Genomic DNA, 24,462 nt, shown 5'->3' with positions numbered 1-24,462 from the left:
AACTCATTTAAGTAAACAAAACTATTTTAAATACATAATCACAAAAACATGAAATTAGAGACAGGAAAAAAAATCTAGTCCTCCTTGCTTACTTCTTTCTATACAGAATATTAATTAAAAGCCAGATAAATACAAGTCTCAAATACTAATATGTATGTGCATATAGCCTTCCCCACTCAAAGCGTGTCTTCTGGAGGTCATCTGGTCCAAACTCCTGATTACAGCAGAGCCAACCTCCAAGTTGGACCTATTTATATTAATACAAATAAATAAATACGAAGTTCTTAAAGTGGAACGCCTCAAAAAAAATTCAGCAATTTTAGGTTTCTAACTACATTTAAAATAGCCTTATTTTCTTATTTACAGGAAAAAATACATAAAAAGAACAGTAAATGACAGTCACAGTACTTTTACTTTTAACTAGCAAATGCACTCTTAATATAATGTGGGCTTCAATTCACTGATATGAAGAGAGATTACAGAACAGCCTTATCTAAACTGCCTTGAATTATTACCACGTTGACTCACAACTGAGAACTCATATTGCCTTAAGGTTACTGCTCCTTAATAATAAGACCTCATAAACTTACCCTGCTACATGACTTTCTCTTTAGCTTTTTCACTTGCAGTTCAAAGCAGCTGCACCTCCAGGGAATTCCCCACCACTTTGTGGACATGATAATGAGGAACAGAGATTTATAGAAAATAACAGGTTTACTGGGGATCATGGAGCAGAACAGGAAAAATGAGAGGCATGAAGACTATGTGATAAGGAAATCTGTGCTGTAGTTACCTGGACAACTGTACACTTCAAATATCTGCTAAAAGAAAACTGCAAGGGGGGAGTTTCCAGGTATGCTTGTGCATGTATTTAAGTAGGTAATATATAGCTATACATACAGAAACACCACATGAAATGAACTCGCTCCTTATAATCTGCTCCTCCAAGAGGGCAAGTCACTTTCAGAGGATTAAGACATCATTGGAGAGCTAGAATATACAAGAGGTCCTTTTGTGCCAAAAAATGAGTAAGGTACCACCTAAAACTCTGGAATAACATGCTCCTCTCCACTCCTCCCTCTCTGCACTTTCAGGCAAGCTACAAAGAGCCTTTCCCGAAACACAACAATGATGCTCTCAAAACATAGCGCACACACACACAGATGAAGACAGCTGGGACAGGGGGAGGAGAATGACAATCAGATAAACTGATGTTGAAATAGAAAAATCACTTTTGGACATTTTTGCATGAGGCCAAAGAATGGCTTCCCTTTTGAAAGAAGATGAAGAAAAGTCCCACCGTACCACCCTAGATCTCTTCAAATCTTAGAATCATAGAATCGTTTAGGTTGGAAAAGACCTTTAAGATCATCCAGTCCAACCATTAACCTACACTACCAAGTCCACACTAAACCAATTAAGGGTAGACTAGACTAAACCATGTCCCAAAGTGCCACATCTACCTGTTTTTTGAATGCCTCCAGGGATGGTGACTCCACCACCTCTCTGGGCAGCCTGTTCCAATGCTTGACCACCCTTTCCGTGAAGAAATTTTTCCTAATATCCAACCTAAACCTCCCCTGGCGCAGCTTGAGCCCATTTCCTCTCATCCTATCGCTAACTACTTGGGAGAAGAGACACACATGAAAATATCCTCAGGAAATGTAAACCACCTATAAACTCCTGAAGGCATTTCATCATTGTTAGATGATTTATCACAGACACCTTTAAGCAAAAATTTACCAGATACACACACACAAACTAGAGGACAGTGCCAACCATTTCAGAAAGAGAAAACACTAAAATCAGAATCATAAAACTTACAGGGAAAAGATGAGAATGCATTTGTTTGTAACAGGAAAAATAAATTTCAGGTCAGTTACATTCAGTATGAAGTTATTAAAAGGAAAGGGAGGCTGAGAAAGAGTTACCTGAGGAGAGATATGTGACCCACCAGACTCCTTCCCCATAGACAGTATAAATGTTTGCCAGCAATCCATGTTGCAGAGCAATAATGATCACAGAAAGAGGTCATCCCTTGGGGAAAAGAAAGCACTTCCCCTCTTTGGGGATTCCAAGAGTTGCTGTGCAGATTAAAAAGTTTGCATCTACAGAATAATTATTACAATACAGGGCATTTCCTCTTTGGGTCTATGACCCAAAACCTAATGATGGTAACATCTTTGGAATCTACAGGCTGTGGCCTATCAATGAGCTCAATCCTGGTTTTGGATAAGACAGCTTCAGTGTGATCATAAGCTTTTTTTAGGATTCCCAGAACTTTCAGTAAAAAGACATCATCACCTTTATAATGATTAAACCCATCTAGCTGCTTTGGTTTACACAAAGCATTGCTCAGACCCACTTATTCCTAACTCTCCCCTTTCTCCCTTTCAAAACTGTTTAAAACACTCTTTCAATGCAACAGCAGAAAATGTGAGAGGAAAAGTGAGTACGACAAAAAAAAAAGGTGGGGAGGAGAAAAGGATAAAAGGGGGGGAAAGAAAAGGAAAAAAAAAAAAGAGGGGAGAAAAGGAAAAAAAAGGGGAAAGAGATACATAGTTAGAGATGGAAGAACCAAAGTTTACAAAACAGGATGCCACCAACTTACCACCAATATTTATATTAAAAGCAGCCACCAAGACAGATGTTTGTTTTTGGTTTTTTTTTTTTTTTAAGACAGATGATGAAAGTTTTGTATATCATCCATAATCAGAAATACATAATGCAGTAGCAAAATCCAGCAACTTATTCTGGTGTCTACATTATATAATGAGAGCCATGCAACATTACATTGGTGAACTAACCTGCAGACACGGGCAGGAAAATACAGGTTCTGCCAGGACCGACAGAGGTATTTAGAGTGATCGATGACCCGAATCCAGTCTAACTCATCCATGGACACCTCAATGTAGTAGGAATAAGACCTATGGATTGTCAAAAAACACTGGTTTGAATACAAGCAGCCACGTCTTAGGTATTACATCTTACACTTTCTTCTGGATTTTCAGTTGTGCTGAAAAGAAAGCTATTTGTTCCTACCCACAGACCTGTACCTAAGATATCTAAAAGAGAACCCTATTTTTAAACTAGCTTTGAAAATAAATTCACATGCAGTTACGTTAAGACATGTTTTCAGAATGACTTAAAACATCCTAACACTCACAATCTGCTGTAATTAGAGGAGATGATTGTCCCTCAAAAAATACAATGGAGACTTTCAATTCAGTCATAAAAATAATAATTTGTATTCCTTCTGCGTGGAATAAATCTAAACCACCAGTGATACAGTTGTTATTTCTATTGTCATATCAATAAAGAAAAAAATCCAAAAACAATTAACAGATCAAAAATGCAAGTTCAAACCCTTCACTTGAACAAAGCAAGTTTGCTTTATGATAATTTTCTCACTGATGTTGTTCTTCACTTCTGACCCTTTCAGCTGTTTCGGATACATTGTTAAGCCTGTTACTACTTACTTACACACCCCAAAATCACCTCATCAAAAATAAAATAAAAAAAAAAAAAAAAAAAATCACCAACACAATCTGTGTCTTCCTCTTGCTTACCAATTATTTTTAGCTTATAGTTCACTGTTCGGAGCAAGCAAACCCAAACTAAAACTTAAAAGCCACAGCTATTTGCATATTATACCTACAACAGTAATACTTCGACTGAAGTCAAAACTCCACTTGTGGATCGGTAAATTGTGAAATGTACGTTTCAGAATATTTTCCTTCTCTTAATGTACTAGTCTGCAACAATCACAGGCATTTCAACAGCACCATGTTAGCACTTATCCTCTTTTCACACTGGTTTCTAAGAGTAGAGTTGCTCTTCCAAAGTTGTACATAGACATTTTCTGTTAAACTTTAATGCCTTTGTTAATGTTTCCAATTTTTTGCCAAGGACTTAGAGGGGTAGATGTCTAAAGTGATATTGTTTAAAAATTCTTAAAATGTTAGTTAACGCTGTTAAAACCAATTTACGCGCTTAGAAAGGTAATGCAGAGTCTTTAATATGTCAATTGCACAATCAGCTTTCACATTCACACCAAGCAGATGTATAACATTCACAACCCATATAAATACACGGCTCCAGCATTTTAGAGTTTGAGCAGTTTGGATCAAGAAGTTACTGACTGACTGTCCCCTGTGTGGTGAGAATTTAGGGATTCTCACATCACCATCACTAGACTAACGTAAATGTGTAACCAATATACAACATGCTATTTTTTTTGGTTTCTGAAAGTACCAAGCAAAGAAAAATTATCTCAGAAGTACAGTTCCATTATCATACACACCACTAAGCCTTTTATTTTTCTTAAGGATAGCACCTTTTTTTACAGAGGTAATTTGGACAGCTAGTCTCTTTAGCACTTTTATATCTGAGATTCATCTGTTAATAACACCTCTAAACTAGAGGTGCAAAACACACCTGGTAGTTTGTATTTGGTTCTGTTAAGAATGTACATTATCTATACAAAGATATCCAATAGACCAGAGCTTCACAGAGACAGTTAAAATGAATGACTAGTCTAAAAAGATGTTCAACAAGAAGCCACCTTGCACTTGTACAGTTGCTAAAACATCTATTTTGGAGACATTATTCATGTATCCCATGAGAAAGATGCAGATAAGTGGCTGGCAATTCTTAGACTAAAAGAGTGTATAGGTTGGAAAGGATCTCTAGAAAAAGTGAGGACAATCTTAGAGCAATTTCCTTAAGGTCCTGGCCGGTAAAGTTCTACATACCTCCAAGGACTGATATCCATAACGTCTCTGGGCAAACTCTTCCCAAGTTCAACTACCCCATTATGAATTCTTTTCCTAATATTTAATAGGAATTTATTTGTTGCTTGTGTCCACTGCTCTTTGTCCTCTCAGCACACAGCTGTAAGAGGAGTCTGGCCATGTATTCTCTATATTCTTCCATTAAATAGGCAAAGAAAGCAGTAAGGTGCCCCTTCTAAGCCCTCTCCTCTTAAAACAGCAAGTTCTCTCAGCATCTTCTCGTACACCGTGTGCTCAAGCCCTCACTATCTCGGTGCCCTGCTGAACTCAACCCAGTACGTCACTATTTTACATACTGAGGAGTCCACAACTGGACAAAGTACTCCAAATGCTTCCTTTTCCATTTATCTTGGACAGTTGAGCTACCACGGGGAAAAAAACTGACAATTTAGGTCCTATACCTGATAAGAAGCAAAAGAAAGTCCAATAGCAAACTTTCCACAGAAAAACAAAAAAGGCAGGATGACACAGAAACTAGATCCTAAACCACTGTGCCCTCAGTATTTTATGGAGACAAAAATCTCTAGAGTAGAGGTCCATCTTGTCTCATATTCTGCCACCAAAAATGGTTAGTTCTGCAAATTTCAGAGGAAGGGTATAGGACACCAAGCAACAGGTAATTTTGGAATAAGTTGTCCCAAGGAGAAGGGTTTTTCTGAGTTTCAGCAGCTGCCGATTTATGCCTTGCAGATGAAGGGCATTTTACCAGTTACAAGCTCTCTAAAAATTGCTAGAGAACTCCTTATTATTGGTATGTCTTTAATAGTTTTTCAAATTTTATAAAATTGGTTAATAATTGGTTTATAAATTTGGTTGATCTTCTGAGACAAGTAGTATAATACTGTATGAAGTAGTTCCTTGTACCTTCAAAGTTTTACTTTTCAATCCGTCCAAGAGGAATAGAGGAAAAGCGTAAGTTTCAGTTGAACTGAATCAGAGAACTTACTTGAAACAATTAAACAGCTAAAAATTAATGCAGGTTGTTGTGAATTATTAGTAACTGTAATTCATATTTTTAAAATAATTTCATTTACCAAAAATAAAAATCAACAAAATATTAGTACACCCTGTTCAAAAATAACATGGCTTGGTTAAGAAAACAAAATGCAACTGTTTTGCAATTCTAAACTGTTAGTTTGGAAGTAATATGAAATTAATCTTTTATCAGAAAGGTAATAATGTGTTAAAAGTGTAAGTAGCTTATTTTATTGTTTTTGATAGAAAAATACTTATGCATACCTGCATGAGCTGTCTACTAAATCGTAAAATCTTTTTCATGGCAAGTTATAAAATTAATATATTCAGTGTGTCAGATAAAAAGAAACTCACAATTTTCCTACTTAAGCAGCCACACAGTTGTTCAAATATGCATAATTTGATCTTTCATGCATTCCATAACAATCTAAAGTAACAGAGCATGAATTGGCTAAGGCATCCATGATAGTTCATACTTCACCAGTCTCACCATGGAGTGGCTTCTAATAACTACTGTAGTTAGTCAGTAATTCACATTCTAAATAAGTTTTACTATTTCTGAATTATTGTCAAAGAGTGTTATTTCTTAACAATTTTGATATATTGAAAAAATCTGAACAAACGTTCCTTCAATGTTTGGAATGTAAATATGTGAAAAATATTGTTTCTACAAAAGAACTAGAAAATTGTTTTTCGAACTGAAATAGAAGCACTTGAAAACTAAGTGGCAAATAGAAAACAAAATTTAAATTATGTAAACTTTCATTAGTAATATAAACTCTTTAGTGAAGACAAAAAAATACATCGAAATATTATAAGGTAGTTTAACAAAATATGGTCTGGTGTGTAAGCAACCAAAACTGCATTTAAAAAAAACAGGTTTTTTTCAAATAAAACTTGCCATTGTCATCTCCAACACTGTATTTATACACTATAAAATATTTAATGAATATTTCGCATTGATATATTACCACCAGTACAAAATGCATTATGTTCCCTTTTTATGTCAACTTGGCACTTACCGACTATCTCTGTCCCACAGGAGTATTCGTATGTGGTTGATTATTGATGGTTGGCCTAGTTTAATTTCAATTCCAGAACGGCAGTCATCATCGATCGGGTGTCGAGAGAAGCCATGATCCAAGTCATAGTTCTGAGTATCCCCATCTAATAAAGCAGACTTCAGCTCCCCTTTTACAACCTGCGCTCCATACTTCATTGTTGCAATATTTTCCCCTGGTACTAAGAAGAAAAAGAAATAATTGCTTATTTTTTACACTCTCATACTGCAAATTAGATGTTCTGAACATCAGCTGTATTAGGTCAGAACAAAGACTTATTGCCAGGATCCTTTCTTGGCCACAAACATATGTTCAAGGAAAAACAAAAGCACAGAAAGAGAGGCATTTTTGAAATTTTGTTTCTTCCGTTTCATTTGATGCCCCCTAGGTCTTTTATGGTAATAAGAAATAGTGATAATTTACTAGTATGTCGTATCTATATTCTCAGTCCCCTTCATGATTTTACAGAATTCTGTTGCTCCTTCCTCATTCAATCATCACTTTCCTCCTGGTTGTAAAGTTTTGGTCTCTTTAGTCTCTCCTTGTGATCAATGTCTCTACATACCTCTTAATTTTTTTGCCTTTTCTTTCCCTTTTTTTTTTTTTTGTTCTAATTTCAACTGTTTTGGGTTTTTTTTTGTTTGAAGTGGAAGGAAATTAAAAAGCACATAAAATGTTCAAGATGTGGATGCATCATGAATTTGCAGTGCTATATACAGCGTTATAGCTATACAAGCTATTTTGATAGCTACACAAGCTTCCAGTACTCTCCAAAGCTAAACGAACCTGAGTGAAATAGGAAACTTTTGGCTACTTGGTCTTTGAACTAACATGGTAAAGCAAGTTTTTTAAGCCATTTCACAGTAATAAACCTGTTACATCCTAGAAACAGATCTTCCATCAAGGTGACTGGGGATAATGATCCCTAACTCCAACTACAAAACAGTGCATTGATGAACCACCCTGTTAAAAAGACATTTTTAACAGTCTTGTTTGAGGAGATACCCTACAAAAAATTATCTGAAAGCCAAACGATGAAAAGCTGCCCCTGAACTCTTCAGGCAGGTTGGCAAGAGAAGTATGAATTTTAACAGGATGTTAGGTTTAACATTTAAAGAGCAGAATTTGAAGTGGTAAAATTTTAACCGTATTGTAGTACTACTACATAAAAACATCAAATGCACAACTCTGACACTGCAAGTGGTCATCAATGTTTCCACAAACAGAACAAATCCCAAAAGCCTGAACTAGTATTAAAATAACACAGAAATTGAATTCTCTAAAAAGCTGCGATTTTCACAAAGCTAGAAGTTTTGAGATTAGGAGCATATTATTGAGACATAAATATGCAGAAAAAGTAGTCAGAAAACACCATTTAACTTCAAATTTATCTACTGCACTGTCAACAATGTCTTACATGATAAAACTTTTACAATATCCTAATATTAAACTCATATGTTTAAATTTTAATAACTATAACTTCTAAGAGAGAACAAAGGGGAGATGCAGTTCTGAGAAAGCATTTATTTTCATGCATGACAGACTACAGTGCAGGCTCTCAAAGAACACAACTTTATTCTTTGCTGCAGGGCAAATACTCTCTACAAGTCACACATTAGATAGCAAACTATCTTTCTAAAGCTCAGTGTTAGATATTCTTGTTGAATTAACAAAGAGCACAGACAAAAGTCAAACAAAAGGCCTCTCATGCTTAGGCCTCCATTAATACAATTTTGGAAGACTTGTTTATACTATTTGGGCAAGCATGTAAAGAGTAAGAGAAAAATCAAAAGTAGCGGAGAAAAGACGAAAATCTTCACAAAGTAGAAAACAAGTCACCATCAACACAGAACCATTTAAATATCATATATCCCACAGCCAATGCATTTTTATTTTTAACATTTTTGCAAAAGTTTTTCTATTAAAATAGCACTCTAGGAAAATACACTCTTATTACAACATTCATGTTTGAGCAGTGTGTGAGATATATAGCAAACAAATGCGTTGACTAATCTTATTTGAGGAATAGCAATGGCAAGCACAGTACATAACAAGATATTTCATTATGTAAACCTTTTAATACAAATAATAATAGATAAAAACTCAAAGCACAAATTAACCATATCCTCCAGACAACTACAGTCACTAAATGAGAAAACAAACAAACAAACAGAAAACCTGATGCTTACTTAACATGCCCCTGTAGTTGAGGTCCATGTCCCTACTCTCGGAACGAATCTTGATGGCATCTAGGATGGCATCAGGTGACAACAATCCAGAAGGTCTTACAACATTTAGTAGTTCTGTTAGACTCATTAGTGGCAAACGTACTGCTTGCATGATTTCAGCATGGTTTTCTTTGGGGTTATGTTTACACCAATTCATCAAAGCTTGGAAAATGTCCTTCTCAGGAGCTGCAAATGAGTCCCTCAGTACAATACTTAAAAGAGCAGCCTGGAAAAGGAAAACAAAAAAAACAAAACCAAAAAAGAAGTAAGATTTTTTTCTTCAAAAAGGGGGAAAAAAAAAAGGAAATTAAATTCAGGCAAGAATTAATGGGTATTTTAACTTATTATTAAAAATAATTACAAGTTACTAAAAATAATCTCCAAAGGAGTGAATACCAGAAACTGTACCTTGTTTTAGTTACTCAATGTAATAATTATAGAATACACCAGGTAAATAATAGGTAGTATTACAAACCCACTAGGAGAAATATGTCAGAATTGAAATGTGGAGAACTATTCAAACCAATTTAATTCCAGTTACTACTTCAAATTTACTTTGGAATATAAAAAGCGATTTGGGGATTTGGTAGTATAGTTCAAAGCATTCCTTTAAACTTAGGCTGGTATAAGAACACTGATGCGAAGAATAAAGTGTGGCTTGGAATCATCTTGAAACATTTCTAACTATCTGGGTTGTTTTTTCCCGGCCTTTCTCTCTCTTTTTTGATGCCAGCTTAGAATCACCAGGTAAAAACTTCAGTGGCTCTTATTCACGTGGAAAACCCACTGACTCCAAAATGAGAACAAAAGAATTGAACAGCTTTTTGATTTTCATTAGCTAGCAGAATAATTAGGAGTTTGCGTAAGAAAAGGACAAATCTCTCATATATACCAGGACTAGCTATGCCAAAGTTGTCATAAAGTATGCACTTCCTCATGAATGACTGTCGTGGTTTAGCCCCAGCCAGCAACTCAGCACCACGCAGCCGCTCACTCACTCCCCCTACCCCGATGGGATTTGGGAGAGAATCAGAGGAGTGAGAGTGAGAAACACTCCTGGGTTGAGATAAGAACAGTTTAATAATTGAAATAAAGTAAAATAGTAATGATAATAGTAACAATATAATAATAATAATATACAAAGCAAGTGATGCACAATGCAATTGCTCACCACCCACCGACCGATACCCAGACAGTTCCCGAGCAGCGATCGCTCCTCCCTGGCCAACCCCCCCCAGTTTATATACTGAGCATGACATCATATGGTATGGAATAGCCCTTTGGTCAGTTTGGATCAACCATTCTGGCTGTGCCCCCTCCCAGCTTCTTGTGCACCTGGCAGAGCATGGGAAGCTGAAAAGTCCTTGACTAGCATAAGCAGTACTTAGCAACAACTAAAACATCAGTGTGTTATCAACATTCTTCTCATCCTAAATCCAAAACACAGCACTATGCCTGCTACTAGGAAGAAAACTAACTCTATCCCAGCCGAAACCAGGACAATGATGCCTGCTAATTTCTTTATGGATAATATGCTCTCAGAGCTCAGATTTAACAAACTGTGCATGACAGAGTACAGTAGAGAAGGGGGAAAAAAAAAAAAAAAAACAAAACCCACAATGGTTTTTTTCCCCTATACAACTAGTAAGTTTGTGAGCGGAGCAGAGTGTTTTGTACTTCTTCAAGGAATAGACCTATCACAGCTTTTCCACTAAAAACACTCTAAAAAAATTAAACTGTCATTCATTCAAGATGCTCTGCTGCTTCACATGAACACCACTTGAAAACACTCTATCACTATTATGTCCAGCTCAAAGACCACTCCGGAGCAAGTGGAAAATTTCAATGGCATAGAACAGCCTGACTTGGGCACAAATATTCAGGCATCTAACAACAACAATAAAACCAACACACAAAAAACCCAAAGCACCCTACAACACCACCATATTATGCAATTTCAGAACATGATGACAATCAGCAATATAAGTCACAGCAACCTCCAGAATGCTTTAGCTTACACAGCAGAAAATCACCAACCACTGAGAGAGCTTATATCAAGAAATTAATAGAATTAGTATCTTCTGCTATCTTCAGATCTTTACTTTATATCCCCTGGGCAGTGTTCAGAACCCAAATTATATTATTTCAAGAACAGATGAAAAAAGACAAATTAATATTAGATTGCCTGCTCCCACCTTTTAGAATACTCCATGAGACTTACTATGTTTAGCTATACTGACTAGTCAAAACTAAATACTTAAAAAATTCAGAACAGATGACCAGAATTTTCAGTTCACCTTGGCTTGAATGTTTCCAACTGTTACAGTTTCACTAGTATAAAATGATATCTGTTAGCTAACGTATGAAATTGTATTTTGTGCCCCCAACTTTATCATGAAGTTGTATACATATTAAAATTAACATTCCTGGAGAAAAAAGTGCAAACAAAAGATATACCTTAGAAAGCGATAGGAAGCCTTCGCTGGAGAGCACCTCTTGGGCATTTCTATCCATGAACATACAGCACATACAAGTTAATTTGGGAAGGGAATAAAGACTGGCAACATCAAATGTCATACAGACATTCTGAATATTAAGTATTGTGCAAAGATACTCAGACGTGGAATCCTCCAATTCAGGGAACCCGTATTTATGCGCTAGGCTTAGGAAGTCCAGGAGAACCTCCTCTTTCTCATCTCGTAGCGTAGCACGACCAGTGTAAATATATCTCAACAGCATGGTAAATGCTTCTGCAGTGGTGTCCTGAAGAGGAATTTCTGCTTCAGGCTGAGATTCTCTCATTCCACCATATAATAATGCTCTGTAAGGAAGATAAAATTTGAGAAATTTATATCCTGATAAAAATCAGGCAAAAAGTAGAAAGAGAAAGGAATAAATGACTATTTACAGCAAGGGGAAGACAAATGGGGTATGGTTTAAGAGTCTACAAAAGAAAAATCCTTGTACTTTGCATTTAAAGTACAGCTCTGCTCAGAAAGCAGCTGCACAAGAATAATATTCTAATGCATCATGTTTTTATCCTGCACAATTGTTCCATCTGTACTTTGAACAGTAGCTTGTGAAGCAGAAATTGAGATATGATTCTTGTACTTTTTTTTTTTTTTAATATAGTGCTGGTGAAGGGTCTGGAGCACAGGTCTTATGAGGAGCGGCTGAGGGAACTGGGGTTGTTTAGTCTGGAGAAAAGGAGGCTGAGGGGAGACCTTATCGCTCTCTACAACTACCTGAAAGGAGGTTGTAGTGAGGTGAGTGTTGGGTCTCTTCTCCCACGTAGCTAGCGATAGGATGAGATAGCGATAGGATGGGCTCAAGCTGCACCAGGGGAAGTTTAGATTGGATATTAGGAAAAAATTCTTCACGGAAAGGGTAGTCAAGCATTGGAACAGGCTGCCCAGAGAGGTGGTGGAGTCACCATCCCTGGAAGTGTTCAAAAAACGGGTAGACGTGGCACTTTGGGACATGGTTTAGTCTAGTCTACCCTTAATTGGTTTAGTGTGGACTTCGTAATGTTAGGTTAATGGTTGGACTGGATGATCTTAAAGGTCTTTTCCAACCTAAACGATTCTATGATTCTATCAGTGAGAAAGAAAAAACCTGAAAAATTTTCAGAAAGCAAGTGAAACACATAGTTGGCCACTATAATAGCAAGTAGCAGATTAGCAAACCGTGGGATTCTTGATCCTCCATTCCTTACTCTAAACCCAGCACATGGCAACTCCGATGAAATCCTGAATCTTGAGAAAAATCAAAGTACTCACAACTATTTTAAAATATGATAGACAGTTTGAATACAATTTGCATTCACGTTAGTTTAGTTATTAGCTTATCCCTCTGACAAAATTAACTGGAAGAAGATTATCAGGAAGTTCTATTAATTACATTTAGAGTGAAAAATGCCCAGCTCTTAAAAGAGCTGGATTAGTATTATTCCTAGTTCTAAAATATATATTCTGACCTCTATCAGTCAGACCTCTTTAAATACTCAATTCCAACGCATCAAAATTAAACTTCCTAATTAAGTATATCCCATAGAAGCACACCATCTATACTCTGAGAAATCAAAACAATTTTACAGCAGAACTTTCTGTTCTGAAGTTATCTTTCTCTTGAATTTGTGAAACTACCTTCAAAATCCAATTTAATGAAGGTCAAAAGAATAACATCATGACATGGTATTTATCTTTTTATATTTGGACACAATGATTTGATGTGCTGGGAAACATTCACACAGAAAAGGTCACACTCAACGGACAGATGATTACACCCTGAAAAGTTCATAGAGAAACAATGTTTATCTTATCTGCATGAAAATTTCCTGCAAGCCTGACAAAAAGCTATACTTCACCTGAAATAATGGCACCTAGCAGCCAGGATCACTCTGTGTGCTGGAAAACGTTTCTTTTCTACAATAAAGGTAACGTCACTATATTCTTCCCCATTCATTAGAGCACCGATATGCTCTGACAGAATGTGAACGTGGTCAATCTCACCCACAGCTGTGTAAGGACGAAGCGGATGGCTGTTACTCATCTTGGAGGGATGGTGATACTGGTAGCCTAAAGGGAAAAAGAAAACAACCAGTATTATAAAGGGCACAAATATTAGAAATGGCAAAGATCAAGCTGCAATTACAAAAAAAGTGACTAGTGTAAGTTATCATATATTAGAATATTCTATTAAAGTTCATTTACAACAGAACTCGATGCAGCTTGCATCAACATTCTAGCCTTACTGTTCTGTCAATCCATTTACTTAAAATAAAAATGCTTCCAAGAAAAGGAATTAAAAATTAAACAATTTTAAAGAAAATTACCACTAGAAAGCAATTTTATCTGCATTAAAATGCATATAAACTATAAAGAAATAAGTAATTTGACCAATTAAGCATAGTCTTAACTCCCAAGTCTCTACTAAAATCAGTGATGAGTAAAAACATCAGTGTTCTTGCACATTTCCAATCAACTCTCCAGAACTGGGAGAAAATAAACAGCTGGGATAACTTCTAACATATAACAGACAAAGTCTGTCAAAGACCAAAGCTTTACAATGTACAATTCAATTTTCTCACCCTTTCCACTCAGTTTTCTTGATGCCTTCTTGTTCCCTCACACATGTAAGAAAATAAACCCCCTAATACTGATACAGAATGTAAGATCTGTACTTTTGCATCAAAAGTTCGGCCTGTGACTTTAACTCTCAGCGGGGAGAAACTGTGGACTTGCTTAGAGATTCTTTGAAACGGTATCTTTGTACTTTAACATTAACAAACCTCGAACAAGCTCTTTAAATCACAGCCTCAAACCGGCAGACACCAAGGTCAGAACAACTAGGAGCATCATCACCCAAGGTAAGTGCAGAGAAACTAGTTAGGACTAGCACACACAGTAGCAAAGCTGTGATAAGCTGCTCAGTGAGCCAACTCATGACTATATATGGGAAAAGGATCCAGAGTTCATGGAAACGACACTGAAAGACCCCTCTACGAAGACCACTAGGGACCCCCAAATCACCAAGCACGCGCACCTAGGGAGAGAATACGTAAATAGGTTCTGGGGATTCATTATCCTAAGACCACCTTTTCCAAGAAATATGATAAATATATATATTTCTGTCCTACATAAATTGTATGGTTTTGGTTGTGCAGCATGCACGTTAGGTGGAAGTATCACCCCTGCATCCAGCGCCATAAATAAAGAATGCCTGCTTTCTAAAGCTCCAAAATGAGTCTTAGAGAGTTTTCGTAAGCTGTAATTTTCAGTATCAATACCTCTCAGTCATAAAAGTAGGAGACTGTCCACTAATGTACAGTACAGATTAATGCATTAGTCCTATCTTCTATGGAATTATTTTGTTACTTCTTAATTCACAGAGGTTTTAGTTTTGTTGGTTTTGGTTTATTTCAGCAACAGAGGCTTTCTGTAGCCTCAGTGGCAAGGGCACCCACAGGAGAATTAAGGTCTTAAATCAGCTTCTATTGTTACACTTCAGTTTACTTTTTACTTAAAAGAAGTTGGCTGTTTCAGATAATAACCATCCATATTTTCAGAGACACCTTCTGTGTGCCAATGACTAGCCACTTTGCAAAATGGGCACATACTTAGTGCTGAAGACGGATGGTATACCACAAGAAGCAGGAAAATGATGAAGCCATACCCTGCATGCAGCTAACACATTCATCTTTCAAGTGAAATATTCATTACATGAATGCATTTTTAAGCTGTATTTTAAAAGTACTATGAGAAAACACACATCCGTTTCCAGTCATTTCTACCCCAACAAAGAAAACACATGCACATGGGGTTAAGTATTATTTGCACCTCTGTAACACCTGGAAACGCTTAGCCCAAAAATCAAGATACTGTAGAAACACGGTCCCAAAGCACTTTAAAATAAACTAGTAAAAGTGACAGAAACAGAAAATAAGATTTGAGAAAAACACAGCATACTCAATTGATAATACAGGTTACAGCACAAATGGGAACAAAAACCCAGCTTTCCTCTGCTACTTGAGTTAGAAGGCTGTGTGCCCGTGTAGCCATTACAGCATGGAAACAAAAATACTGGCCGAGAAACTGCAGGCAGCCTAACCATGGGAACACAGAATAATGTACAGTCATTCTTCTATCCTGACACAAGAGTAAATTATTTTTTATGTTTTTTTCATAATAACAGACTGTTTCTTCCATTTGCACTGGTTAATTTACAATTAGTTAAGACAACTCTGCACTGAACAGATTCATGCAATATACACTTCCAGTAACATTTACTTTGTAACAAGCAAGATTAACTTAACTGACATCGCTTCAGTTGCATCTATTTATGCTAGCAATATTTATCACAACATAATTATTTGAGAGCTAAAGACAATAGTAAAATTGAAATGCACTCAAAATATAAAACCAAAAGGTTTTATTGCACCTAAGGAGCAAACAAAAGGATGTATTTGTTGCTCAGCTGCAACTCTCAAGCCTTGATACTCCTTCAAGACTTCTATATCTTACAAGTCTATAATTGCTGTTGTTGATGTTCCTTCACCATAAGTCAGGCAACCCAATTACATGAGAGTTACATGCACATTATCAAGCAACATTTCAGCTAGTTCTGATTTTGATTGATTAGGGAAGTTCATTTATGGTACTTCATACATGTATAAGTACACATTTTGGTTTTAATGTATAAGGCACATTTTGGTTTTAAAATCTATTTTTAATTCCATTTTTTCCTGCATTCTACTACTTTGTTTCCTTCGTCCACTTTTATCTCTAAAAAATAATAACAGGTCCTGTCTGAATAAAACTGAGAGACCACAAAAGTCATAAAGATAAGGGAATGCTTATCAGCTGCACACTAACTTTGCTTCCAGTAGCTGTGGATGTTGTCACATGCCAATACAGTGAAAAGTTCAAGGGAAAATTGTTTCCATTTCAGGTTAAATAAATAAATAAAATCAAAAGCACACTTCCCTCTCAAGGGTACATAAACCTCTCTCTAATCAAGAATCAGGGTATAGAATAGGGCAAAGTCTGAACTGGGGACGCTTGCTAATAAGCCAATGATGCCAGTCCTTATAAAAATCAAGACCCTGAACTACAGCAAGCAATGTAAGTAGAAATTTAGAAATCCCTGTGTAAGCTGCAAGACAGATTTGTTTGGGTGTTTAATGCTCTCCAAATTGCTGGTACAATGTACTATTCTAAATTGCCAGTTTCAGACAAGAACATGCTGATCACAGGGAACACAGGACTCAGCCGATGGCTACAAGCCTCTGGCTGAGGAGCCTTTCAAATGCTTGAATGATACAAACTGTTGAAAACTGGCAACTTTATGAAAATTATGTACATGCCTTTCATGTTTTCTGTGGGTAACACTAGTATATTGAAGCAGCACTCATTTGTTTACGACTATGCATTTCCAATGCAAGTTTCATCTGTATTGTGGATTTTCCATATAAAACAGCCCAGTGAGGGCAGTCCCGCCTTCAAAATATAGAATCAAATGACGCCTGACTTCAGATATTCCCAGACTGGATTAATTAATGGCACGAATTCAGTTAACCCTTGAGGTAATCTGCAGTTTTCTTGTTTGAGGAAGTAAAAAGTAGCATACTGCTTTAGTTGTGGCAAGCTGTTATGAGCTCACAACTTCCCTGTATAGCTAAACATGTATTTTTCTAGTTGCAACTCAAAGTATTATTTATGATAAAAAAAGATGGATGCTGCTGAGAGCTTAGCAAAACCCTTCCTGAAGATCCCTCTGGTATTTTCTGTCATCAAACAATGTCACACCTTTCAGACAATACAGGCATTCACTCTTCTTGGCGTTCAAAGAAGATTTAACAAACTTCAGAATAAAAGGCCAAGGCATTTACAAACCTCTTGCCAGCACCATAACATATTTTCAGGAGGTATTCAGAGCTAATTAACTGCTCCAGGAGTCAGCTGCTGCAGCTTTGTTCATGCCATAGAAACAAACAAAGAAAAACAGTCCTCTCAGTGAGTTTGAGGCGCCATTAAAATGGCAACAATCTCAAAAGGCATCTGTTAAGTCAGAAGGCCTACAAATCACTTCTGTCCAAGACCCCACCAGAAGACATGCTTCTTGGTGACATCTTCAACGGTGAGCACGTGAAAAACATGGCCTAGTATTTATCACATAAGGCAATATGCAGTATTACACACCATGTGTCACAGCTAGAAAAACAACAACAAAACGCCCACAGTTTTCAGCTTGCTATATTCCTTTTTAGTAAGTAATCTGTAACATGTTATGGCATACAAAAAAGTGATCTAGAAAATGGAGCAACAACAGCAAAACCCCAATGACATCTTTACTAAAAGACTCTCAAACCAGAGCTGCAATAAAGAGTGGTACTAAGTCACTTCCCCCCCCCTCATTTGGGCTATCACTACAGAGTCCTCTGAAAAGCAGTGCTGTTTCAATGAAACATGGAAGAGTTGTTTTTACACCACGCACAGAAAAAGGAATTTAAGAAATTGTTCATGAATAATTTGGATTTTTTTTTAATATAAAATAAGTGGAAAATGTTTACATAACTGATAACCCTACTGAAACAAATGCAAGTAAACAGACTACTGCTAGAATTAAAATTTTATTAAATAAGTCTAGATTATAAAGACTGAGCAAATAATTTCATACCCTTGAAACACTTAATTCCTTCATCATCTAGTTTGTACCTATGAAGATAATACAGATTTTGTCAGAAATACACAAAGGGAATTTTCTTAAATATAATTCTTTTACACCGCTATTTTCTCTAGAAATAGGAATTGGTTCTCATTTATTGGAAAGGATTTGAGTAGTATTTCAATTTTCTGTAATTCATTACTTCATAAAATATTTTGCTGTGCTTTAAATAAATTCCAGCAAAATATTATCTTAATTACAATTTCTATTACCATAGTCTCGCAGAACATGGTAGGTGTGACAGTAACACTACTGTACAAGCATACCATTGTTTCAAATCGTACGTTTGGTTTTTTAATGTTCATACACATCTTTTCTTTTTATACAAAAATATTTTGTTCTCTTAAGTCCTGGTACAATAAGCTAAAATCTCAGGAAATAGGAATTTTTAGTAAATATTTCAACATACACAGAGCATAACCCAAGTAAATACCTTGATTCTGTCAGAACCCTCACTACAGAAGCTCCTTTGTACTTCAAAATAACAATAACAAAGTTGACTGAGTGAAAAGTGTAACAGAAAGAGAAAAAATACATGTTCTAATAACACAACTGTTCAGACTGAAGTTAATTAAGTTTGTGAAGAATCACCTTTACTCACATAAAGCACTCACAAGCACTAACAGTAAAAGAAGCAGTTCTATGGTTCAACACAAATCCACAAAACTAGAGCTGTGTATAAACTCCTGGTCATGGTTTCTTTTAGTTTCACAACAGTCAAAAGGATTTACCCATGTAATAATGTTTAAATACAATTGTATGGGGGCTTTCTTATTGTTTTTAATTTTAATCAAGGCTTAACAAAAAAAAAAAAAAAGCATTAATATTTAGTATTTAGTTACAAATATCATTAATTTACTCTGATCCAGCAGTACCAGAAAAAAACGCAATTCAGCACTGAAGCACAAGCCAAATAATACCCTGAAGAATAAAATACCTGTTTTCTAATGTTAATTTTCTATATTTTTCACCCTTTTACTCCCATGAAATATTTCTAATAATGTGAAAGTCTTTGTTCCATGCAGTCTTGAGGTTTTCCATAATCGCACCCAAAAGAGTGAAGCTACCATCTGCAATCTGAGGCACCAGAGAGAAAGTGTTGAAAGGGCCTTGAAATGCTTTAAGGGAAAAAGATAGTGCACTTATATGAATGCCTCTCTAGCTTAAGAAAAGCACTGGGAAAAAAACATTTTACTCAAGATAATCCTTAAGCAGAAGGTCATCCTATATTTTTTAATACCATCAATTCACTAATTCTCAAGTGTCCTTCACTTTCCTGATTAAGCATTTCATTAACATAGCTTCATGGTATTTCACAAAAATTCTCTCATATGTAAGTCACAATATTACAGAAAGAAAGAAAGAAAAAAGAATTATCCATGACACAACACAAACCCTACAAATCTCAAATACAGGAAAGCTTTAAATCACATTGAGTTACATATGAACAATCCCACTGATACATTCAGAAAAATAAAGAAGCCAAGTAAACCAAATTATACCAATGGTATTACTGGAGTTAAACAGTCTGTATGAGACCTCCATAATGAACATAGTAATTTAAAAATGTAAATTCTAATTTTAATCAAAAACAAACCACAAAACTTTATTGACACCATATTAATAACTATATCTGCATGCCTGAGGAACCGACTGGTCCTACTTAGTATCCAATAATAATAATGTAGTCAATGCAGTATGAATTTTTAGACATAGAATATGAAAGACAAGTAAATGGAATTCACAGAACTTCTAAGTCTCATCTCCAGCCCTGCTGTTGTGAAAGGATTAAAAGGAAAGCAGATGTTAACCCTAGTTAATGGCAAATAACCACACCATTCAATGACAGCATTCTAAACAATTTAGTACCAAAAATGTTTTGACTTAAAGCATATGGAAAGTTATGCACTGCTCATCTGCAAACACATTCCCATTACTTAAGTGCTTGTGCTGGTTTTGGCTGGGATAGAGTTAGATTTCTTCACAGTAGCTAGTATGGGGTCTATGGTTTGGATTTGTGCTGAAAACGGTGTCGATAATACAGGGATGTTTTCGTTACTGCTGAGCAGTGCTTACACAGAGTCAAGGCCTTTTCTGCTTCTCACCCCAGCCCACCAGCGAGTAGGCTGGGGGTGCACAAGAAGCTGGGAGGGGACACAGCTGGGACAGCTGACCCCGACTGACCAAAGGGATATTCCATACCATATGACATAATGTGCAGCAGATAAAGCTGGGGGAAGAAGGAAGGGGGGGATGTTCAGAGTGATGGTGTTTGTCTTCCCAAGTAACCGTTATGCATGATGGAGCCCTGCTTTCCTGGAGATGGTTGAACACCGATGCCGATGGGAAGTAGCGACCGAATTCCTTTTTTTGCTTTGCTTGCATACACAACTTTTGCTTTACTTATTAAACTGTCTTTATCTCAACCCACAAGCTTTCTCACTGTTACCCTTCCAATTCTCTCCTCCATCCCACCAGCGGGGAGTGAGCAAGCAGCTGTGTGGTGCTTAGTTGCTGGCCGGGGTTAAACCACAACAGTGCCGTAGTGCTAACGTTTTACATTCTGCTCAAAAACATATTCCTCTGATAGAAGAGCAGGAGTAAGTTTAGCTACGTACAAAGAAAAATATACTAAGTGCAGATTATTTATTAACACACATATAAACCAGTTATTAATGCACCCAATACAACCTAGTTAAAATGGCATACAACTAAACCCTTAAGTTAAAATCTCAAGAAAATACATTGGTCCACTCACCAGTAAAGCTGTCTGAAGATCTACAGTGGATGTAGCCCGTAGGCAGATGACCAACTTCCTGAAAATTAGGGTTCTTCGCCATTCTGAACAACAGACGGACTGAAGAACAAGCTCATAGAAACGCTATTCAGCAACATCCAGCTGGACAACAACTGTACCATTTCCTGAAACATGCATGAAATATATACCATCAGAAACTAGGGGCATGTAGCCTATGGCAAAAAGTGAGTGAGATGTGTATTTCTCAGTTTAAATTTTTGTGGAAAAGAATTTTTAAAAAATCCCTCCATTCTATGGGAAAACTTCGAATAACATTAGAATATAGCATTAGAATTTCTTTTTTTGAGTCATCATCATTTAATTTTGACCATTCATTTTTTTAACCATCAAAAAGATGGTAACATACTGCCATTCATTTGTTCATTATAAGCCACAAAAATTTCATCCTGGCATTCTTGCTATAGCATTAATGTCCCCAAGAACACCGTTTTCCCACATGGACGTCCTAATTAAACCAGGTCTATACAAACTGTATCGCACACATCCCCTACACATCCAAAGTTCTCCAACTGTTCTTGCCTAGCTAAAGCTTTTGGGGGTTTTGTTTGGGTTTTGGTGGTTTGGTTTGCTTTTTTTTTTTTTAACAATACTTCAGGCAGTTGCAGATCCTTCTCCTGTGCAAGCCTTTAATTTTACAAACAGGAAAACAAAACAAAACTGTAGGGTGAAGAAATACAGAAATATAGAGGCTTTATTTGTTTAAATACATAACCAACATAATGAGTCTCTCTCAACAAGTATAAATTATTGTTATTCTTCCCAACATACCTGCCAGCAGGAAAAATAAACTGTATTTAATTTGTTAAAGAGATGATACCTTGATCCATGTTCTCTTTCTCTCCAATTCTCTCTTACAAGAGACACTCTAATCTTCTTTAAAGTATATGTTTAAGGGAGCAAGGAAGGAGAACGAAGTATTTTAAGGTAGTCTCATGAACTGGAAAGTAACCAAACCTTAATCCAGCAAATTGAAAGCAAGTATTTGACAAAGATCTCCTGGTTTTGGAGAATAACATGTAATATGTAAATATTTTTTCCTGTAAGTAATGTACGTTATCAAATTGGCTTGTATTATCAAAATGTATTCCAAAGCCATTTATGAAAATTCTCGTGATTTTTCTTTTTTTTAAGATAAATATGAGTGAACAGACCCCAACAAAACAGTATACTTCAAGCACCTGATTTACAGATTTGTTACAGAAGACATGCCAAATACACCTGTACTGTGAGGAGGCTCCAATTAAATCTTAAAACAGAGAAAAAAAATTAAGTGATGCCAGCACAGGGCTTTGGGAGGGGTCTGCGTGCTGTGCTTTAAAAATAACGCGAGCAAAGTGCATTGCTGGGCAAGCAAGATTACAGGTAGATTGCTAACAAGTTAACACGAAGCTGTGGTTTTCCTTTTCATTTGAAGTCTGATAATATGACAGCTTCTTCCAAGTCAAAAGCGTCTTCAATGAATCACAGTGGTGCATAACTTGCAAGAGTAGTTAAGTACTAAGACGCCAGAAGAAGCTGCGAAAATACTGTGCGGACTATCTAAGCGTCAAAATATTGAACTAAGATTAAAAAACAAACAAACAAAAACCAACACACCAACCAAGGCCACAAGCGGGTCCTGCAAAGCGCGGGGGCCGGCACAGAAGGCAGGTGAAGCAGGCGCCTCACGCCCACGACAGAGAGGGCGGCCGAGGGCCCGCGATCCGCCCAAGGTCGCGCCCGGGGAGGCCAGGGCCGCCGCCGCCTCCCCAGAAGCCGCCGGGAAGGCGACCCCCGCCCGCTCGGCCGCCCCCCTCCCCGCCTCCGCAAAAAGGCGCCTCAGGTGACAGCCCTTCAGCGCCCCACCAGCCCGGCCGCCTCACGGGCGGGCGGCCCGCACCCCCGCACCCCCCGCCCCCGCCCCCGGGACGACCGGTCCGCGCCCGCTGGGAGCCAGCGGCGGCAGCAAATCGGCCGGCGGAAGGGCCGGAGCCCACCGCGGGAGAGGCCTCGGCAGCCGCCGCCCGGTTGTCACGACCCCGCTCCGCCGCGGGGGGAGACGCGGCCGCCGCGCCAACCGCAACCCTCCCCCGGGACTCACCGGCCCCGCCGACGACAAGGCCTCCACCCCCTGCCCCGCCGCCGTCGCTACGTTAACCGGCGCGCTGACGTCACCTAGCAACAGCAGCCGTCCTCCTGCGTGCTGACGTACGCGAGCACCCGCGGGAACGGCGCTGGAGCGGGTCCCGGTGGCGGCCTGGGCTGGCTTCGGCCGCCGTAGTTCCGTTCGCGCGGCGCCTGGCTTCCTCTTCCGGCCGCAGAGCGGCAGCAGGGGAAGCGCGCCCGGGGCTCGGCGCCCGCGGCAGGGCTGGTGCGGCCCGCGGGCGCGTCCGCAGCGGTCGGGCTCCCGCTGCCCCCGCTCGGGGGGCCGCCGAGGCCTGGGCCGGCTGGAAGGAAGGCCGGGCCGCCCGCCGGCACCGCGCCTCGGCCCACCTCAGCGGCGAGGCCCCCGCGGTCGGTGAGCGGGGGGAGCCTGGCGGCCGCTGCCGCGCCGCTGGAGGAGCTTCTCTACGCGAGTGTTACAATAGCGGTGCCCCTATAGCGGGTGGGGCCGCGCGGGAGCCTCACGGCTGCAGCCGGCCTGCGGGCAGCGGCCGCCCCGCCAGCGGGTGCCAGCGCTCGTCAGAAACAGGGCGCTCGTTCAGACCACAGGGACGTTTGAACGCCCGGCCATTATAAAATAGCAGCTGGTGTTTAACCTCCCCCCCGTCGTCGTCCTCCTCTGTCGGCAGTCCGCGTGTATTCTGCTTTCCTGAGTAACGAGAACCTCTTCCCGTCTGTAAGAAGAAAGCGGACTTGTCTCTGCATGACTGTTAGATTAATTTTCTACTGTACTGCCTTAAGCTGACTTTAGGCCTTCCAAGTGGCCAACCACCCCATGCTATTTAATCCATGCTTTATTTAGCAGAAGTGTTACCCTGGAAGAAGTAAAAATAACATCTGTAATCAGTGAGAACATTAAATTCAGTTTTTACATCTAAAATCTTCAACATCTTCTGCAGGCTAAAAGATTCAGTAAATGTCTTTAGTACCTTATTGTTGGTTTGCATAACTGAGAATACTGGTTTTAATTAGTTCTCGGTATGGCAAACAGCAGTAACTTTTTTTTTTTATTTTGGTAAAAAGAAACATACCTTGCCCACTTTGTGATAGTGCTGTAAGTAGTTTGTAGATGCCAGTGGTTTCTTAACTAATTTCCTCTGTATTACCTCATCATCTATCACATTGTCTACATTTTGTCAAGCACATAAAATTAAAAAAACCCCAAGGGTCATTCCAAGATTAGCAAACATGCTTAGAGTAGCTTTTATCCGAGTACTAAG

At 38.2% G+C, this 24,462-nt stretch overlaps 1 protein-coding gene across 1 annotated transcript in view; it reads right to left on the bottom strand.

Annotated features, from left to right (window-relative positions):
• The window catches only part of BTBD9 (BTB domain containing 9), a 145,491-nt gene extending 122,278 nt beyond the window's left edge, over positions 1 to 23,213 (bottom strand). Inside the window, exons 1-7 of the mRNA XM_075707239.1 lie at positions 23,181 to 23,213; positions 21,041 to 21,204; positions 13,424 to 13,634; positions 11,515 to 11,878; positions 9,019 to 9,283; positions 6,791 to 7,010; positions 2,808 to 2,927 (exon numbers count right to left, since the gene is read on the bottom strand). Coding sequence (XP_075563354.1) covers positions 2,808 to 2,927; positions 6,791 to 7,010; positions 9,019 to 9,283; positions 11,515 to 11,878; positions 13,424 to 13,634; positions 21,041 to 21,122 — 1,262 coding nt within the window. The 5' untranslated portion in view covers positions 21,123 to 21,204; positions 23,181 to 23,213. The remainder of the gene's footprint in view (positions 1 to 2,807; positions 2,928 to 6,790; positions 7,011 to 9,018; positions 9,284 to 11,514; positions 11,879 to 13,423; positions 13,635 to 21,040; positions 21,205 to 23,180) is intronic.
• Positions 23,214 to 24,462: the final 1,249 nt, after the last annotated feature.

The sequence above is a fragment of the Pelecanus crispus genome, chromosome 3, assembly GCF_030463565.1.
Source record: "Pelecanus crispus isolate bPelCri1 chromosome 3, bPelCri1.pri, whole genome shotgun sequence".
NCBI classification, from domain to species: Eukaryota; Metazoa; Chordata; class Aves; order Pelecaniformes; family Pelecanidae; genus Pelecanus; species Pelecanus crispus.
This window is presented reverse-complemented; position numbering and strand designations above follow the sequence as displayed.